Raw genomic sequence first — 17,516 nt, forward strand, 5'->3', positions numbered from 1 at the left:
GTGCTACCGTGTGGAGCGGTGGCGCAGTGGTTAGGGCAATGCGCTACAAACCCCGAGAAATCGGTGACGAATATCTAAACGAGTCCGGGGCTTCCCCCTTGGTCAACTCACGTTTACATGAGTATCTGGTACTGTTTATAAAAAAAAACACGAGCCACTAGAGAGACAAAGACGGCCGGGCGTGGTTTTGCATATACACGCCGCTCGTGTGCCGTGCCGGTCTTAGTGAAGTTCTCATGAACAGCGCTTGTCCGAACAGTGTGTTAGTGGCTGTGTAGGAGGGGGGTGGTCTTTGTGAGCTACAGTGGGGGAGTAGTGGCGCAGTGGTTGACGCACTGCGCTATACAAACCCGGCGAAGCGAGTTCCATTCGCCGACCACAACTAACATCGGTGCCGAGTGATATCCAAACCGGCCCTGGTTCAGATGTCAGCGGCGCGCCGACTGTGTTTTTTTGTTCCGCTGTAGAGGATGCAATCTGGAATCTGGCCAATGTTGAACTTTTTCTTTCGAGTCGTGTGGCGCGGTGACGTGGCTGAGCGGGAGCTCGCTCACCTTTCATTGCAAGAAGTTCACGGTTCGAAATCTCCCTCGGCCGCCCTGGTGAACACTCCGCGGTCGCATTGCCCCACGGACACTGCGTGTCGCCCGCTTCACAGCGTACGGCTCAAGGTCCCCGTGATGTCGTTTGCGAAATAGGGGAGGCCACGTGTGCCGTAAATTACCTAATGGGGGGAAAACACCCAGCATCCATCGCCACCTGCCGCGAAGCACGGCGCCTTGGCGTCACGGCCTGGCGCTGTGAGAACGGCCGCACGTGGTCGGACGTCGCGCCGGATGGCGAAGGGCCGGTTGGTCAGCGGCGGCATTGGAGTGGTCTCCATGAGTCTTGCGACCAAGAGGGAAGAGAAGACCTCGAAGCAGACGGTGGGATATTGTGAGGGCAGATCTGTAGGGTCTCTGTGTGAATCTATAGGTCTCTGTGTGAGTTTGAGAAATGATTGTGGGACACATCATGCGAGGGCAGATCTGTAGGGTCTCTGTGTGACTCTATAGGTCTCTGTGTGAGTTTGAGAGTTGATTGTGGGACAGATCATGCGAGGCCAGATCTGTATGGTATCTGTGTGACTCTATGGGTCTCTGTGTGAGTTTGAGAGTCGATAGGGGATATTGATTTGTTTACGCAGAGTGGCAGACGCGCGTGGGAGACGTTAATGCTCGCCTCGTTGATTAGACTTTAGACGCTCGGCATTGGATTCCCGCCTGCCCAACAGAGGCGGACGAGTGCGGCGGCGTCGGCGGCGTCGGCGGCGACGATGGGAACCGACGAGGAGGAGGAGGAGGCGGCGGCGGTGGTGCCGACGGCGCCGAGGGCGTCTCCGCGGGCTGCGCGGGGTGCGGGAGGCCCATCCGGGACGCGTTCCTGCTGCGCGTGTGGCCCGACCTGCGGTTCCACGCCGCCTGCCTGCGCTGCGCCGAGTGCCGCGCGCAACTGCACGAGGCCCGCTCCTGCTTCGTGCGCGCAGGCCGCACCTTCTGCCAGCGGGACTACAACCGGTATGGGCCCCCCCCCCTCTCACGGCCCCGCACGTGCGCGTGTGTGTATGTGGGGAGCAGTAGCGTAGCGGTGAGTGCGTTGCACTACGAACCCGGCGACCCGGGTTTGATTGCCGCTCGCGGCCAACACCAGTGAGGATTATTTTAACCAGTTCTGGGGCCTCCCATAGGTGGACCGGTGCAGTATGTAAAGAAAAAACGTCGGCACTGGGGAGACAAAGGCAGCCGGGCGTGTCCTGTAAATCTTGCATCATTTTGCAAATCAACCAGCAATGGGTCGACAAATGCTGTGCACGTGTCGGAGTTACTACTGAGTGGTGGCCGTGCTGCTGCTGCTGTCTTGCCCCTCGCCTCATGTCGTCACCCCTCTGATCCTTTCCTCTCAATGTCCCTTCTCTCTCCTCTCTCCCTCCACTATCCTCCCTCTCTCTCTCTCTCGTCTTACTTTCTCCCCTCTCTGCTCCCTATTCCCTCTCCTTTCTCAAAACCATCTCTGGTCTCACCGCATCTCTCTCCTCCGTCGTCCTACCTATCTCTCTCCCGTCTCTCTCTACTCTACCTCCTCCCTTTCATTCCTCCTTCTCTCTGCTCCCTATTCCCTCCCCCCTACCCCCGCTGCCCCTACACAGTCTGTTCGGGGTCAAGTGCTCGCGCTGCTCGCTGGGTCTGAGCCGCACCGAGCTCGTGATGCGAGTGCGCGGCCGCGTCTACCACCTCGCGTGCTTCCGCTGCTGGGCGTGCGCCCGGCGCCTGCTGCCGGGAGACGAGGTCTCCCTGCGCCCCGCCGGAGAGCTCCTGTGCAGGGCGCACAGCCTCCCGCCCCCACCGCACCATCACCACCACCACCACCATCATCACAATCATCATCACAGTCATCAACAACAGCAGCAGCAGCAACAGCAGCAACTCAACGATGCGCATCTCGAGAATAATCACCATCACCCGCATCACAACCATCACCACCACCATCATCATCCTCACGTCCATAACCAGGGCCACAACCATCACAACCATCACAACCATCACCACCACCACCATCACCAGGAGCGCCCCGTTGGCGTGCCGTCGCTGAGGCCTGACAGGGCTCACAGGGGCCCCGGGGAGAAGAGGGGACCAGTGCCACGAGCCTCGTGCGGGGACCTGCACATGTCCGGTACGTCGTCATGTGACATGCACATGTCCGGTACGTCGTCATGTGTGATGTGCAGGACTGTGAGGTGTCAGGGCGGTTGGTGCTCGAAGCGTGGTCCCCTGTACCTACTGCCGGTTGGTCCGCAGGTCGATCTGGACAATAACGACAGCGTTTATATACCTTTTGTTTCGGACATCAATTAATATTTAAAATTCACTTTCTGTAAACTGCCCTGATTGAACTATCCTAACCTCCCTAAAAAAACGAAATCTTATAGCTGCGTACATTTTTTTGTTATGTTCCGGTAATGTGAATAATTTAGTACGAGTGGTATTTAAAGAGAGAAACTTGTGCATTTTGTCACGAGGGGTGGGGGTCTGGGCGGTCTGCGGAAATGTTTGCATCGGTTCAGTGGTTCGAGGGCCAAAAAAAGTTTGAGAAACAGTGCACTAGAGGAGCCGAGGGTGGATGGGGGGGTAGGATTCTGTGTGGGGGTGGGGGACACGAGACCCAAGTCCCGTGATGCAGTTCTCCAATGACGTGAATGAATTTCTACTGTTAATCTAATTCGGTTTGTGGTGAAATTTATTAATCACGAGCAGGTTGGGATCTCATTGAAAATGCTGAAAAGTGCCCAAAGGAGTGTGGGGAGGTGCCAGTGTAGAATTGCCCCGAGAGACGGATGTGGTGTACGATAGTAAAGCGGCTACTAGAGCAGCGTTCTTCATTGCAAGGCCCCGCGGGCCATTGGTGGCCCCTGGTAGCCTTTCGTGCGGCTCCAGAAAATACACAAACAGTGAAACACCCCACGGTGCTGTAAAACCCCAATGGTGTCAAATGTGTGGCGGTCCCCACACCGACGTCTTATCGGCGAAAGCGGCCCCCCCCCCTCTGAGGGGCACTGCACTAAAAAGAGCCCCGCATTTCATCGAGCCCTGCCTACCCCGCCCATGCCCCGTGGCCTTTGTGGCCTGTGCCAGGCTCGGGCAAGGCGAGCCGGGTCCGCACCGTCCTGACGGAGCGACAGCTGCAGACGCTGCGCACGTGCTACGCGGCCAACCCGCGGCCCGACGCCCTACTGAAGGAGCAGCTCGTGGAGATGACGGGCCTGAGCCCCCGCGTCATCCGCGTCTGGTTCCAGAACAAGCGCTGCAAGGACAAGAAGCGCACCCTGGCGGGGCGGCACGACGGAGAGCCGCCGTCGCCGGACGCCAAGACCGTGAGTCCCGTCCCTTCCACGTGACCTCCGCAGCGCACGCCCAGGGCCCCTCATTTCCCACGCCAGTCTTTTTTTTCTTGGGGGGGGGGGTGGGACTCCCTGCTCCCTGTGCTCGCCTCGAGGCGGCATTTTTCGCTTAATGCCAAACTTTTCAGGAAGGTGCCTGCTTGCTCACTCTATCATCACGACCCATGGGCCGATACCCCATAGCGGGTGTCCACCGCACATTCCGCCATTTGTTTCCACTTTCCTCTGTCTTGTGCCAAAACGCTCGAATCTACTACTTACTACAAGCGCGTTAGACGAGGACTCGCCGCGCTTGACTTGGTGGGGCGGTGGACCCTACTGAGAAGTTCCTCTATGTTGAACTCTTTATATATGTTATTCACCATATTTCGCACCATACGTAGCCAACCGTGCTAATCGGGGGTGTGGGAAAACGACAACAAACTCAGCACAGAAGGCAGTTCTAAAGAAACGAGTTCTCGATCTCCATTTAAAAGTGACTGCCGTGCGCTTCCGCTGCACTCGCAGTGCCTGCAGGGCCTGGAGGGCAAGGCCCTGGTGGCGCGGAGCCCCGTGACGCAGGACAGCGAGGCGGAGGCCGAAGCTGCCGGAGCCGGCGGTGGGTACGGCGGCGGCGGCGGCGGTGGCGCCGTGGCGGTGCGCGCCTCCCCGCAGCCCCCCTCGTGGCGAGCACTCGCCGCCTTCGCCCTGCGTGCCCAGCTGCAGCCCCTGCCCTCCACCAGACAGGCGGTACGTGCGTGCGTGCGTGTGCGATGTGTGCATGTGTACGGGTGTGCATCGCGGGATGCGGTGGGGGTGTGGGAGGCAAAGCGGTGGCTGCTGTGTGGAGACAGGCGCACGGGACCACCAGGGTCCAGGTGTACCCCGGGACGGGGGAGTAAGTGGAGGTAGGCGTGCGATCGAGACAGATGTATATGGATTGTAAGGTAAGGTAACCTGGAGAAAAGTTGCATATGCCTGGAGGGAGAGGTGCTGTCCGAGGTGGCTGTGCTGGCATACAGGGGTATCTCTATACAGGTGTTTACCGAATTGAGGTATACGTAAAGCTACCAAACCCGACGCCGCTTCAGAGTTCCAAAGCTTTTGTGAAAAAGCGCGATTTTGTCCCCGGCTAAGATTTTCCGGCTTCGTTGTTTGACTCACGATTCGGGGACATTAACTTTTTATTTTGGCAGGTAAGGACACACTGAGCTACGTAGCCCTTTTTCAGAAGCGGCCTGACTATCACAACTGACATTTCATCGCAGTGGCCTATCACGTGGAAATTTACAGCAGCAGCTAAAATTCTCTAAAAGGGCAGTTACCTGAACAGCAGGCGGGGCTGAATGAACAACGGGCGGGGTCACCTGAACAGTGGGCGGGGCTACCTGAACAGTGGACGGGGCTACCTGAACAGTGGGCGGGGCTACCTGAACAGTGGGCGGGGATACCTGAACAGCGGGCGGGGCTACCTGAACAGCGGGCGGGGGGACCTGAACAGTGGGCTGGGCTTCCTGAACAGTGGGCGGGGTTTCCTGAACAGTGGGCGGGGCTACCTGAACAGTGGGCGGGGCTACCCGGGGATATTTGAGTGGGTGGGGCTACGTGAAAGTGGGCGGGGCTCAATGGTTGCTTCCGGCTCACCTTTGCGTCCTGGTGGAGCCTCACGGACTCGTGCGTGCGTCTAGGGGGTGAGGGTGTACACGGCGGCCCGCTGCCAGGCCGCCAAAGCGGAGTCCGATCCCTGGCCCGTGTTTTCCGGCGCCGGCGCTGTGCCGCTTTGCTGCTTCGCTGCATTCGCCCCGTAAATATTCGTCACGCGCACTCTCCAACATTTGCCTCGCGGCTTTCGCGCACCGATGCGATCGCAAAATAACTGCGGCATTGCCTATCGCACGGAGGGGCTTAGGCGGAGTGTTTCTTCAAAATCTGTCTCATATCGTTTGCTTTGGGTGCCCCTTAGGGTTGCGGAAATGGAATGATTTGTGTTTCACCCCTCACCCCCTCCGGGAATTTGATCAAATGTCACGACTCAGGGCTGCCGTTTTGGGTCAGTGTCGTTGCAGGCGAGTTTGTCCGGCTCGGTCTCCTGTTGGAACTCTTACATTGCCCTCATGGATGTCCCGGGGCTCTATGAGCGACCAATAGGGCGCCACGGTGTCTAGGAGATGTTGACTACCTCGCCTGGTTTACAGGAGGCCGTGGGTTCGATCCCGACCCTGACGCCTGCTGTATATTTGGAGTTTGCAGCGTCTCTCTCCCAGTGGTCGCGTGGATATTTCTAATGGGTCCGTTCACTACACGTTTAGGATCAACGTCACGCGTTCAGAATATTTGTCTGCTACACATTTCCACATGATAGGCCACTTCGTTGAGCTGTCATTTGTTGTCAGGTCGCTTCTGAAAATCAGCTGCACAGCTCAGCGGGCCTTACCTGGTAAAATTACAAAGAATCGTTGAGTTTAATCGTTTATTGTGGTTGTTGTTGTCGTGGTTGTCGTCGTTGCAGGCGAGTTTGTCCGACTCGGGCTCCTGTTCGGACTCGTCGTCGGCGAGTGACGTCACCCTGCTGCCATCCCATCTGCCCGACACCCCCACCAGCCTGGCGTCAGACCTCTGCTCCGAGTCATAACCGCACACGGTTTCACACACACCCCGGCCCTTCCAACCTACACCCCCCTCCTCCCACTGCCACACCGCCAACCCTCGCCCGCCATTCCCACTGGGCATGTAAGGATGCATTCATTTGGTCTCGTTTGTGTTGTGTTATCTGTATCGCCTGTCTGGTTTGTTCTCCGTGGTTACCTTGTCTTGTGCAGTATGTCTGCTGAGTAAGGTCTTGTTTGTTCTAGTTGTGTTCCATGTCTTCTGTCTGTTTCTGTGTTATTCTTTTGTTCTGTCTCAATTGTTCCGACTCATGTCCTCTGCCCTTGTTCTGCCTCATCTGTATAGTCTCCTTTGTTCTGTCCCGTTGTTATTTCCATTTCGCTTGCGTTGCTCATCTTGTTTGCTCCTTCTCGATCGTTCCATTAGCCTCCGTGTAACATTTGCATGAAATGTGCACGTGACGAGCTTTGTAATTGAATCGATTCTCGCACGCGCGATACGACGACGTCCGTAACAGTACCTGCGTGATAGTCGATTCCGATCGATGATGCGTCGTTACATGCCCAGCCTCTGCACCACCTGGTGGGGAACGCCACGGCCCAAGGGCCGGACGCGGTCCATTCCTTCGTTTCACACGGCCCATTCATTGTGTACAACCCGCCACGACACGAGGCCCACCACTTGTAAACCGCCCACAAACGACACCTGTCCATTACTGCGAGCGCGTTGGCCGCTCTAATCGGGTACTAGAGGGGAATATTTTAGTGTCGCGCTCAGCCATGCCTGTACATATCCAGCAGTGGTAGAAGTGACTGGGCTGTGTGTGTGTGTGTCTGTGAATGTGTGGTTGACTGCCAAAGGTATTTGAAAGTCATATTTGGTCCTGAGTAAGCAATAGGTTTCCCATCCTTGGTCTGCACCAACCACCCTGCACCCCCTCGACCTGCTCCTCCTGCTGCACTTCACAGCTCGTACACCTGCACACAGCTCCCACACCTGCACACAGCTCCCACACCTGCACACAGCTCCCACACCCCCGTTGGTGGCGTCCCTGGAAGACGACGCAAGACGCACGGACGCTCTCCCCAGCTCGGCTTGCTCTGTGACATCGCACTCGGTCGCCCGCTCGCTCGCGTAACATCGAACCTCCGGCTCCGCTCTTGAGGTGACACAGCTGGGCTGGGAAATCTTTGAGCCAGTAATCTTCTCACTGGCCCCCACCGATCCTCATTCATGGATGGGGGGGGGGGTTAAAAGGGGTGGGTGATCCAACGGTCTGCGGTTGCTGTTTGGTGTTGTGGAGTCCGAGCTGCTAGGATGACACGGGAAGTTGCGCCGGCGTGTCGCGTAAGTCACGGCAGGAACGAGTCGGTGCGACCGCGCGGCTTTTCAGCACGATGTCCGACGTTTTGCTTCCTGCAGAAGGACCCACTGCACAGAGTGAAACGTCGGACATCGCGCCAAAGAGCACGCGGTCCGTCGCAGGTGCGGTGTCGGGACAGCTGAACAAGCAGGCATACGGATCATTTGATGAAATTAAAAAATGACGATCGTGTAGATAATGTATCGGTGAATGTAAATAACATATTATATATTCCTGCTTTGATAAGGCAGCGGTCTGTTTACTCGTTCCTACCTTAGCCGGCGCGACACGTTCGCGCAATTACCCGGCGCTCACCCCAGGTTGCAATTGAATTAGCTACTTAGTCGCGTATGAAATTGCTGCTTCGGTAAATTCACACGATGGACACCAGGTTGATTAAGAACAATACTTACACGGGGTTGTTTTGTTATTTTATTACCGTCGTTGATATATCTGATATCCAACCCATTCATCATTTCCAGGATATCGTAGCCTCCCTTGCTGCAAACCTCTATTTTCCTGAAGGCCTATAGGCCGAAACGTCAACAAATGTATTTCATTGGGTTCACCTGCACTTAATGTATTTCAAACCGTCACCCAGACTGATCTACTTATGCAACAGCGGTTGTGAATTGGCCACCGATGCTTCTTTTAAATCTAGATTTTAAACTCATTTCTTCAGAGCTGCTTTTTTGTGTTCAGTTCGTTTTCCTTCACCCGCACCTCCGATTAGCGCGGTTGGCTACGTACAGTGCGGAAGAAGTTCAACGTACATCGCAGTGCCCGTGTACAAAGTCAGAACCCAAGAATTGCGCCCTCATGTCGACTGCCCTGCTATAGGAGACAACGCAGCTTTGGATCATCAATGTGATTGGCTACCTAATAGGGGCATTGGCAACCAATCAAACCGACCACAGTACAGGTGTGCTCTACGATTGGCGACTGCTGCTGCGTAAAGCAGCCCGCAGTTAAAACAACGCGTGGAGCTCAAACGACTAAAACTCAGAGGGGCTGGCAACATCGTTCCTGTTGCACCTAGAATCTAAGACTTTTGCGTGTTCCTTCTCCCGGTGACAGTGAACACACACACACACACCCCATACACCTCCCTGTTCTTATCTTAAATTCGCATTCACGCAGATGTAATGGGTTCACGCGGTTGAGGAAGGGGTTGGGGGGTTGGGTTGGGTGGGGGGAGGGACATTACCATCCCCCCCCCCCACTTCTCATCGATACCAAACGTAAACAAGCCAAGTGGTTGATACCAGGGGCTAAATGTCGCCGCTCTTTTTTTCCCGTAAACGCTGCTATAGCTAGCGGCTGGCACGGAGTACGGATCACCGGCGTAAGGCACTACCACTCGTGTACCGGGTACACCTATCAACAATAATAATAATTAAAATGTTCTTGCACCTCACTACATTCCTATGATTCTATGAACAGGCTGATCTAGAGGAGCGTTCTGGTTCTGTTTCGGCTGCAACGAAGCGCTTGGTTGAGACTCGTGGTGGGGAGCAGCGGTCGCTGCTGCTGCTGCAGAGTGGAGTCCCAGAGCACGTGGAGGGAGGGGAATGAATGACGGTGGTGGGGGGGGGGCAGAGGCCGACTTCGTTCTGGCGAAGGGAGAGGGAGTGATCGCCTGCAGGCCAGGGCTTCATTTCTCACTCAATGTGTTCCGGGTCGCTGGCTGACTGGAGTGTACGCGGCACGCGACTACCACTGCAGTAGCTGCGTCGAGAGGTAGACTCACTGGATGTGGTGTGCCGGGTGCCTGAAAGGTTTCGGGGAGGAGCCCGCTGAAATGAAGCCCTGCTTGCAAGACTTGTACGTGCGGCCGGATTCACATGTTACTGGCAAATGGTTTTCGTCCAATTTTTTTTTGCTGGGCGGGTGGAGGGGGGAGGACTGCCGCCGACGTTTCGGATCGTCGCCACTGACAGATTGTTGATTGGCAGGCCGAAGAGTTTTGGCAGATTCACCAAAAAAAAAAGTTTTTTGCTCATTTGACCCGGGGCACCCGGCGGTGTGGAGCAGCATCAGCAACGGGACGATGACGATGATGGCGACGACGATGATGGTGACGACGATGATGATGGTAACGATGATGATGACAACGATGATGATGGTGACGATGGTGACGATGCTGATGACGATGGTGACGATGATGAAAGCCGCGTCCCAGACTGCGGGGTAAGCCACGGAGAAACGACGGCCGACAGTGACGACCCCTGGGCCTTGGTGGGTATCGACGGACGTGTTGACTTTGTTGTTGTTCGTGATTTGTGTTTGCGCATCACTGCCAAAGCAGCGGCAGCAGCGGCAGCAGCATCACCAAATCGGTGGCTTGAGTAGAGAACTGCAGACGGCGGCTGTGCATCGACTCTGCGCCCTTCCCCACAACCACCGCCTTTGCCCGTTCGGTGTCGAGTATTGATATTTGTGTTCGTCCATAGCGTTCTAAGTTATTATTTATTGGCAATAAAAATGTCCCAACGTCCCGGCAAATGTTTGGAGGAATCTTCAGAGAGAGTGAGGGAGAGTGAGGGTGGCTGTGTTAATTGATTGTTGTTGTTGTTGATGTTTGCTTTGTGTGTGTCTGCGTTTATGTTCGGGTGGGGAGCGGTGGCACTGCGCTACGAACCCGGCCCACCTAAGTTCAACTCTCGCTCATTGCCACCAACACCAGTGACGATTATCTGAACCGGTCCTGGACCTCGCATAGGTCGACTCAGCCTTAAATGTGTACAGTACCTGGTGTGTTGTAGACACATCGCCACTAGGGAGACAAAGGCGGTCAGGCGTGGTACTGGACACCCACCTCCTCGTGTGCTTTGCCGGCCTTCATAGGTGCCCGCTAACAGCACTTGCTCCACCAGTCTGTTAAGGCTACACGGAGGAACTTTTTCTTGTGTGACCATATTTGTGTTACATCATTGACACCAGGCATGCGTCTTGGGTGCGTCTTACATTCCGGAGCGTCTTATAATCCGGATAATACGGGATTTACAGAGCGAGTAGGGACTATACATATTGTAGCAACATAAACACATCCAAACTTCTATAAATGACACACAGTCCACATGTTTGTCACGAGGTTATTTCTTAAAGTGTGCGTGTGTGTGTGTGTTCATATATGCACTGTAACTATAAATGTCCAGTGCTGTCTGAACCTGTCCTGGCTCTCTCCTAGGGCGACTGAGCCTCAAATTGTTTCGTGGCACGATGCGTGAACGTCAGCGCTTGGAAGACGGATGCGCATGCTGATGGACACACCACCCGTGACCGTCTCTACATTTATGGCGGGGGGGGGGGGGCAGTGGGGGCTGGATAGGGTGGGAGGTAAGAAGGAGAGGGTGAGGGCGGGGTGGTGAGGATTGGGGTTAGGGGAGAGGCCGTGGGTTCACTCAGAGAGCCATCGCCAGCGGGGCCCGTCGCTAGCTCAAGTTTCATTCCATTTGTGTCTAGGGGGTAAGATGGGGTGAGGGGTGAGATGGGGGGGGGGTGCCCCCACGTGCCGCGCGTGATATTATATTGCACATTTCCTGAAACACAGACACCGCTGGCTCTGGGAAATGCATTTGTAATTAGCGGTAATCCCGCGGCTGCTACCGAGTTGTACAGAAACAGCGGCGCGCGTCGATCGCCGGTCTGCGGCGGCGACCTCCGTTTCACCACCGGGCGGTCGAGCGCGGGACGCGCCTGGCTCGGCACCGCGCGTCCCTCCGTCGGCTGCCACTCCGTCGGTAGTCTCGACCGCCGGGGGTCATGTCCCGTGGTGCCTCTGTCGCAAGCGCGCCGTCACAAGGGCGCGCCTGCTCGGCAGTCGGTCGCTAAATTGGGGCCGGTGATTTCGGCGTCGTCATTCGACGCGGTGACGAGTCGATCCGTTGAATCGCTTCGGCTCTGCCGAGACATTTGAATTTGTTGGCCCGGGAGTCGTCGAGTCTACTACCGACGGGGGAGTGGCGGCCGAACGAGGGGCGGGGGGAGGGGGACAAACAAACACCTGAGAGGGACGCCAACCGGAATCAAAATATTGATACTGCAGGAGGAATCTGGTGAGCTATTAAGCTCTTTTTCACAGATGTCCAGTCGGGGCACGGGGTAAGAACGTGACAACGATGGGGAGTGATCAATAAGCGTGGCTCGTGCGCAGACGCTGTATGCAATAATCCATCCAGCAAGTGATCGATAATGACTGATGATGATAATTGTTAACGTCGCTAATGTTCTTCTGACAGCTGCATGCTCTGCCCTGGAGAGCAAGTGAAGCCACGGGGAATTCGTGCTCAAATGAGCATTGAGACATCGGTGCGAATCTCCTGTTTATTATAGCCTTGCAGAACCGGAGGTGGAAATTCCACATTACTTTGGCGGGAACGAGTCTGTCCATTCCACGACCGCTGTTGACTTACTAGAAAAATTTGGTACCAATTTTTATCGAACTCCCGTGGGATGATGGGACCGAATCAACCCGTATTGGTCCTGAAAATTGTGTTAAAGCGGTGGGCTCACACGAAATTGAATTCTCCAAGACGAAGGTACTCTGCAAACCCATTGGCTATCAACAAAGATTCGTTCATGAATCCATCCAGATATATAGACACAGACACAATTTCAACCGAGAAGATGAGTACAAACTGAGAAATAATTGGAAGGACGTTATTAACCAGTTTAAGTCCTAACTGGCTGTGATGTTTCCATCCTACCTTCCGATGTTAGCTGTTATTTTCGACTCTCTGATTTTAAATTAACAGGTTCACACTAACACAGCCTCTGTTTACATTGACATGCTAATCTCTTACATTGACATGCTCCGCTCACTTCGTTTATGACCCTTGGGCTACACCCATTTCAAACCTTTAAAAGAGCCTCTTAGGTTTTTTCGGTAAAGTCATGTAGGTAAAAAATACAAATAATAGAAATAATAATAGAAATAAAATAATTTATGATTTTATTATGATGCGATTTATTATTTTATTTCTATTATTATTTCTATTATTTGCATGTTTATTATTTATTTATTTTTTACCTACGTGACTTTACCGAAAAAACATAAGAGCGTGAATCCTTGCAGTCGCGAAAGCTTCAAATATAGAATTTAAAACAGCCGTCGAGTAGTAGGTGGGGAAATAACAAGAAAACATGGTGGGGGCTCATTTAATCGATCCATCTCCGTGGCGGACGTCCCACGCCGAATTGTAGCTTCCTCTACTTTGGCTGCGACTCCGTCGTTTGTCTCGATCGCTCGAGTACGATCGCCACTCGGGGGGGAGGGGGGATCGTCTCGGCCTAATCGCCACGGGAGCAATACGACGACTTTCGTGACAACAATTAAACGATGATGACGACGAGCGGTTTATTTTTAATTTGTTCGAACAACTAATAATTATAACGATTCAACGACGACGTGATCGTTTAATTGTTCCAACGACAATTCATAATGACAATTAGACGGCGACATTGAAAAATATCGCACTCGAGTGTGTGGACTTCACCTCCGTTTTATTTAAGTATAAAATGTCCCCGAGGGAGGAGGAGGGGGGTGGTGAGGCCTCGGTTCAGTAGCAATAATGACGGGGCAGAGGCTTTTTTTGTTTTTAACAAAATATCGCGCTTAGAGCATCGTGCACTTTCCACTGAAGGAAAGACGGAATGAGAGAATGAGAATTACAACAACAACAACAAAACCACAGAGCCACAACCAAACACGACATCACCGTGCCCAGGCCACCTCCCTTCCCTGAAACGGAACCTGCTCGTCTGCCGGTGTCGCGCGCCTTTGTCGGAGGGGCGCTGAGTGACGGCCCGACATCGGACATGCAACAAAAAAAAATCCACATTCCCTGAATTATTAACAACATTCGGCTTTAAGGCATCAAACAAAACACACGGAAGGAGAAAGCCGCTATCGCTGGCGCCACGTTCCCGCCGAGGCCGTCGCTAACAGCGCCACGCAATCCGTCCGCTTCGCTGGAAGTTCACCATCTCGGCAGCGGAACGTGGAGCACCATCACGCCAACTCCGGTGGTCATCCTCACAGCGGCAGCGGCTTTTTGGCTCAGCCATCAAACGAAGACGATGGCCACCGCATCTGCGGCCGTCTGGAACGCTCTCTCCTTCCGATATTAGTAAGCCACTGGAGCTTTGCGCTTTTAAATGATCCAGATTGACGAACTCGTTTCTTTAGAACTGCTTTGCGCGTTTAGTTTGGTGTCTTTGCACCGCACCTCCGATGAGCACGGTTGGCTACGTACGGAGTGAAAGAAATTCAACTTACCGCACGTAAATTAACCTCGACCGACGGATCGCAGGAGGATATCGGCAATGAAATTTGCCACGCCGTGCCGTGCGACTCTCACCAAATGTCCCAATGTGAACCCCTTGTTTGTACACCACGAAACTCGCCCCCGGGGCCACGGTTCACCAGAAACCCATACAACTGGCAATGATGAACATTACACTAAAATATTTATATATACACACACACAGAGTATACGTCAACGTGAAGGTGGCAAAGGCGCAGCCCTGCAATTGCTCGCTCGCGCCACTGCTGTGGGAAGGGCGCCTCCACTCGCGGGAGCTCGAGAGCGATCCCCTTTAGAAGGGGTAATTCTGCCTACTCTTCCACGTTCACGCTCATCAACAACCATCGGGCGCGTGTAGCTTGTAACTGATTAATTTGCATTTTAACGGAAGTGAACACAGGCACAAAATTAGCGCCAGGCGACCCGCAACAAACAGCACAGACGGAGTTCGGCGAGAGTTGTTAAACGCTTGCACAACGTTACAATTGAAGCTTTTGATTGACTGTGTCTGTCGGGAGGTCGCGGGATTAACGACACACATTGGGCCGGGGATCGTTACGCAGCCATAATCCCAACAAACGAGCCAATTACGAGTATTGTGCCATTGCCCAAGTTGACAGATGCAAACACGACGGAGAACATCGCAGCGACGATGCAACGACTCCGCTCCTCCTGACGCAGTCATCTGCGCTTGACCACCTGAGAGTGGCGGTCGCAGTTGATGCTCTGCATCTACATCAGCAGCCGTACGGAAGAAGAAGAAGAAGAAGGCAGTAGAGAACCCCCATACCCCCCCCCTCCTCCCCCCACATTGCGTTTGAGATTCGGAGGTGTCGCGCCCGTCGCGTCGGACACCGCGGCCTCCCAGGGCGCGGGGACAGGCGGCGGGACGGGCAGGTCGGCTGCTGGCACGCGCCAGAGACAGAGGGAGCGAGACGGATTTGCTCTCGTCCTCCCCACCCGCAACATACGGTTCGTGCCAGCATTTGTGCTGGGTTTGGGGGGTCAATCATGGGTGCAGAGGGGGTCCTTGCACCCACAGGGCACGACCCCTGCCCCCCCCCCTGCACCCCCCGGGGAAAAGGGGTGGGGGGGGGGTGCAGACGTGTCGCGTCTACCAACACAGAGATTCACCAGAGGTGTGGGTGGCGCTGTGTGCTTACACCATCCCAGAGGAGTAGCTGCTTCGTGATTGAGCGAAGCAATTGGTGACACTGGCTGACCCTGTGCGGGGTCCTGTACTGTCTGGACTGCTGGCATCGGAGCTGCTGGCTGCACCACTCGGTAGGACCCTGAGCTCTGCCCCCCTGGAAGGACCTCTTGGCATGATTTTTTTTTATTAATTTTAATTTCATTTTTTTACCTACGTGACTTTACCGAAAGATCCTGAGAGTATGGCCCTTCCTCCCTCCCCCCATGCATTTAACTGGGCTGGCTGCTGCAGGTTGTAGTGGTGAGCGAGGCGGTGTTGATGGCAGTGCCAGTCGCCCTCTATCTCCTCTACTCGGAGGCCCTTGCCCCCGACCTCCCCAGCGCCCGTGCCTTCCTGCCGGTCCTGAGTCTCCCACCTCTCACAGGCCTCACTCCGCAGCTGCAGACGTTGATGAAGCCACCGGCCTTACCCAGCAACATCTATACATAGACATATAGCCTCACAGAGACCTATAGACTGACAGAGACCAGACTCGCATTGAGACCTATAGACTAATGTAGAAGACCCATAGACTTACTTAGAAAACCATAGACTTGCATAAAGATCCATTGAATCGCAGAGACCCATAGACTTTTATAGGGACCCATAAACTTGCACTTGAGACCCCAAAGACTCACAGAGATGCGTATATTTACATAGAGACTCATTGACTCACACAGAAACCCATAGACTTACACGAAGACCCATAGGCTCACATAGACCCATAGACTCACTTCATAAGCTTTAGGTTTCTATATGAGTATGTCACCTTGTGCAGTTAAGAGGAATTTGTCAGTTACCGAATTAAACATTTTACAGTGCGGTGTGTTTTTCTTCTGGCGACTGAGCGTTTTGGGAATTTGTTCCTGTGCTCAACTGTCATTAAACATAAAGTAACGCCAATCACACAACAAAAAGAGAGGGAGAGTGAGCGAGAGAGTGAGCGAGAGGTGGGGGTTTACATAAAGCAAAGTAAAAAAAAATACGAAATGATGAACGAAGCAAAGTGTCGACTACACCGAGCATCTTCTTGTTTCCACTGATCGCAAAAAAAAAGAGAGAGGGTGCTAAAGAGGTTGTCAAAGAAGCACGTTTCCAGGGCTTACGGAGGCTACATGTGTGCCAAGTGCGTCCGTGACAGAATCACGCGCGCGCCTTCCTGATTGAGGAACAGAAGATCGTTGTCAAGGTGCTGAAGGCCCAGACCCAGAAGCCCACGTGAAATGCAGACCGGTTAACGTGATGTTTTGAAACAATAAACTCCCTTGGACTTAAAAAAAGAGAGAGGGGAGGAGAGAGAGAGAGAGGGAGAATGAGAGAGGATTTTTTTATACATAGAAAACAGGGGGAACATAAACATAAAGTAGGGAGAGAGGGGGGGGGTAGAGAGAGGGGGGGGGGGAGAGAGCTGCTGAACAGCAGTCACCGCGCCTCGTCCACATCAGCCTCCTAATGGCCATCTCCTTTGCCTCCCCCCGCCCCCCCGGGGAAGCATGCGGCTTAACGCCGTGTGGAGTGTGTGGACAATGGGAGGGACACGCCAATGTTGCACGGTGACGGCTCTTAGACACACGGAGCCGGGCCCCCCCTGCCCCCCATCAGGGAGGAGGTGCTCACGGGGCAAATGTGCGATGGCGCTCGTTGTTATTTAACGTAGTTAGGAGGGACGGGGGGGCAAAAAGAGTTTTATGGCTCATCGGATTCCTCCACTATAAATGAATATTCTTCTTCATCGAGACGCCGCGTCGGGCTGTCAACGGCACGGTTGCAATGCCGTTACTTTATTTTGTCGTATTATTGTCTATGTCTATTTGTTTGTGTGGGTGTCTTTTTGGCCCGGGGTTTACTCCGATGTGTGCGCTGCCTGCAAGCGGTCGTCGTGACAATGAACGTGCCCGTGCGGGATTGTCTTGCGGAGCAGAGAATGAATGGCCCGTGGAAGCGGATATCGCAGATCTACTTCTGAGGCCCCTTCAAGTGGACCGTGGACCCACACACAAAAGGATGCTGCACCTTCTGACACGTTCTGCTGGTCACGTGGCAGTAAAAACGGATAACTTTACAAACGTTTTGTTCGTCTTGGCTGGAATTGATCAAGTTTGAGTGCAAGTCCACATTTTACATCATGGGGTA

The 17,516-nt window shown here is 54.1% G+C and overlaps 1 protein-coding gene and 1 pseudogene across 1 annotated transcript; both read left to right on the top strand.

Annotated features, from left to right (window-relative positions):
- The first annotated feature begins 836 nt into the window (after positions 1-836).
- On the top strand, positions 837-10,388 carry LOC144734838 (insulin gene enhancer protein ISL-2-like). Its single transcript, XM_078617250.1, has 6 exons — positions 837-926; positions 1,234-1,556; positions 2,186-2,709; positions 3,669-3,907; positions 4,442-4,663; positions 6,423-10,388. Exons 1-6 carry the CDS (start codon positions 837-839, stop codon positions 6,543-6,545), a joined length of 1,521 nt encoding a protein of 506 aa, XP_078473376.1. The 3' UTR covers positions 6,546-10,388.
- Positions 10,389-11,356: 968 nt separating this feature from the next.
- LOC144734847 (uncharacterized) lies at positions 11,357-15,911 on the top strand (annotated as a pseudogene).
- The last annotated feature ends 1,605 nt before the right edge of the window (positions 15,912-17,516 follow it).

Source organism: Lampetra planeri, chromosome 3 (assembly GCF_965212315.1).
Source record: "Lampetra planeri chromosome 3, kcLamPlan1.2.h2, whole genome shotgun sequence".
Taxonomy (NCBI): Eukaryota; Metazoa; Chordata; class Hyperoartia; order Petromyzontiformes; family Petromyzontidae; genus Lampetra; species Lampetra planeri.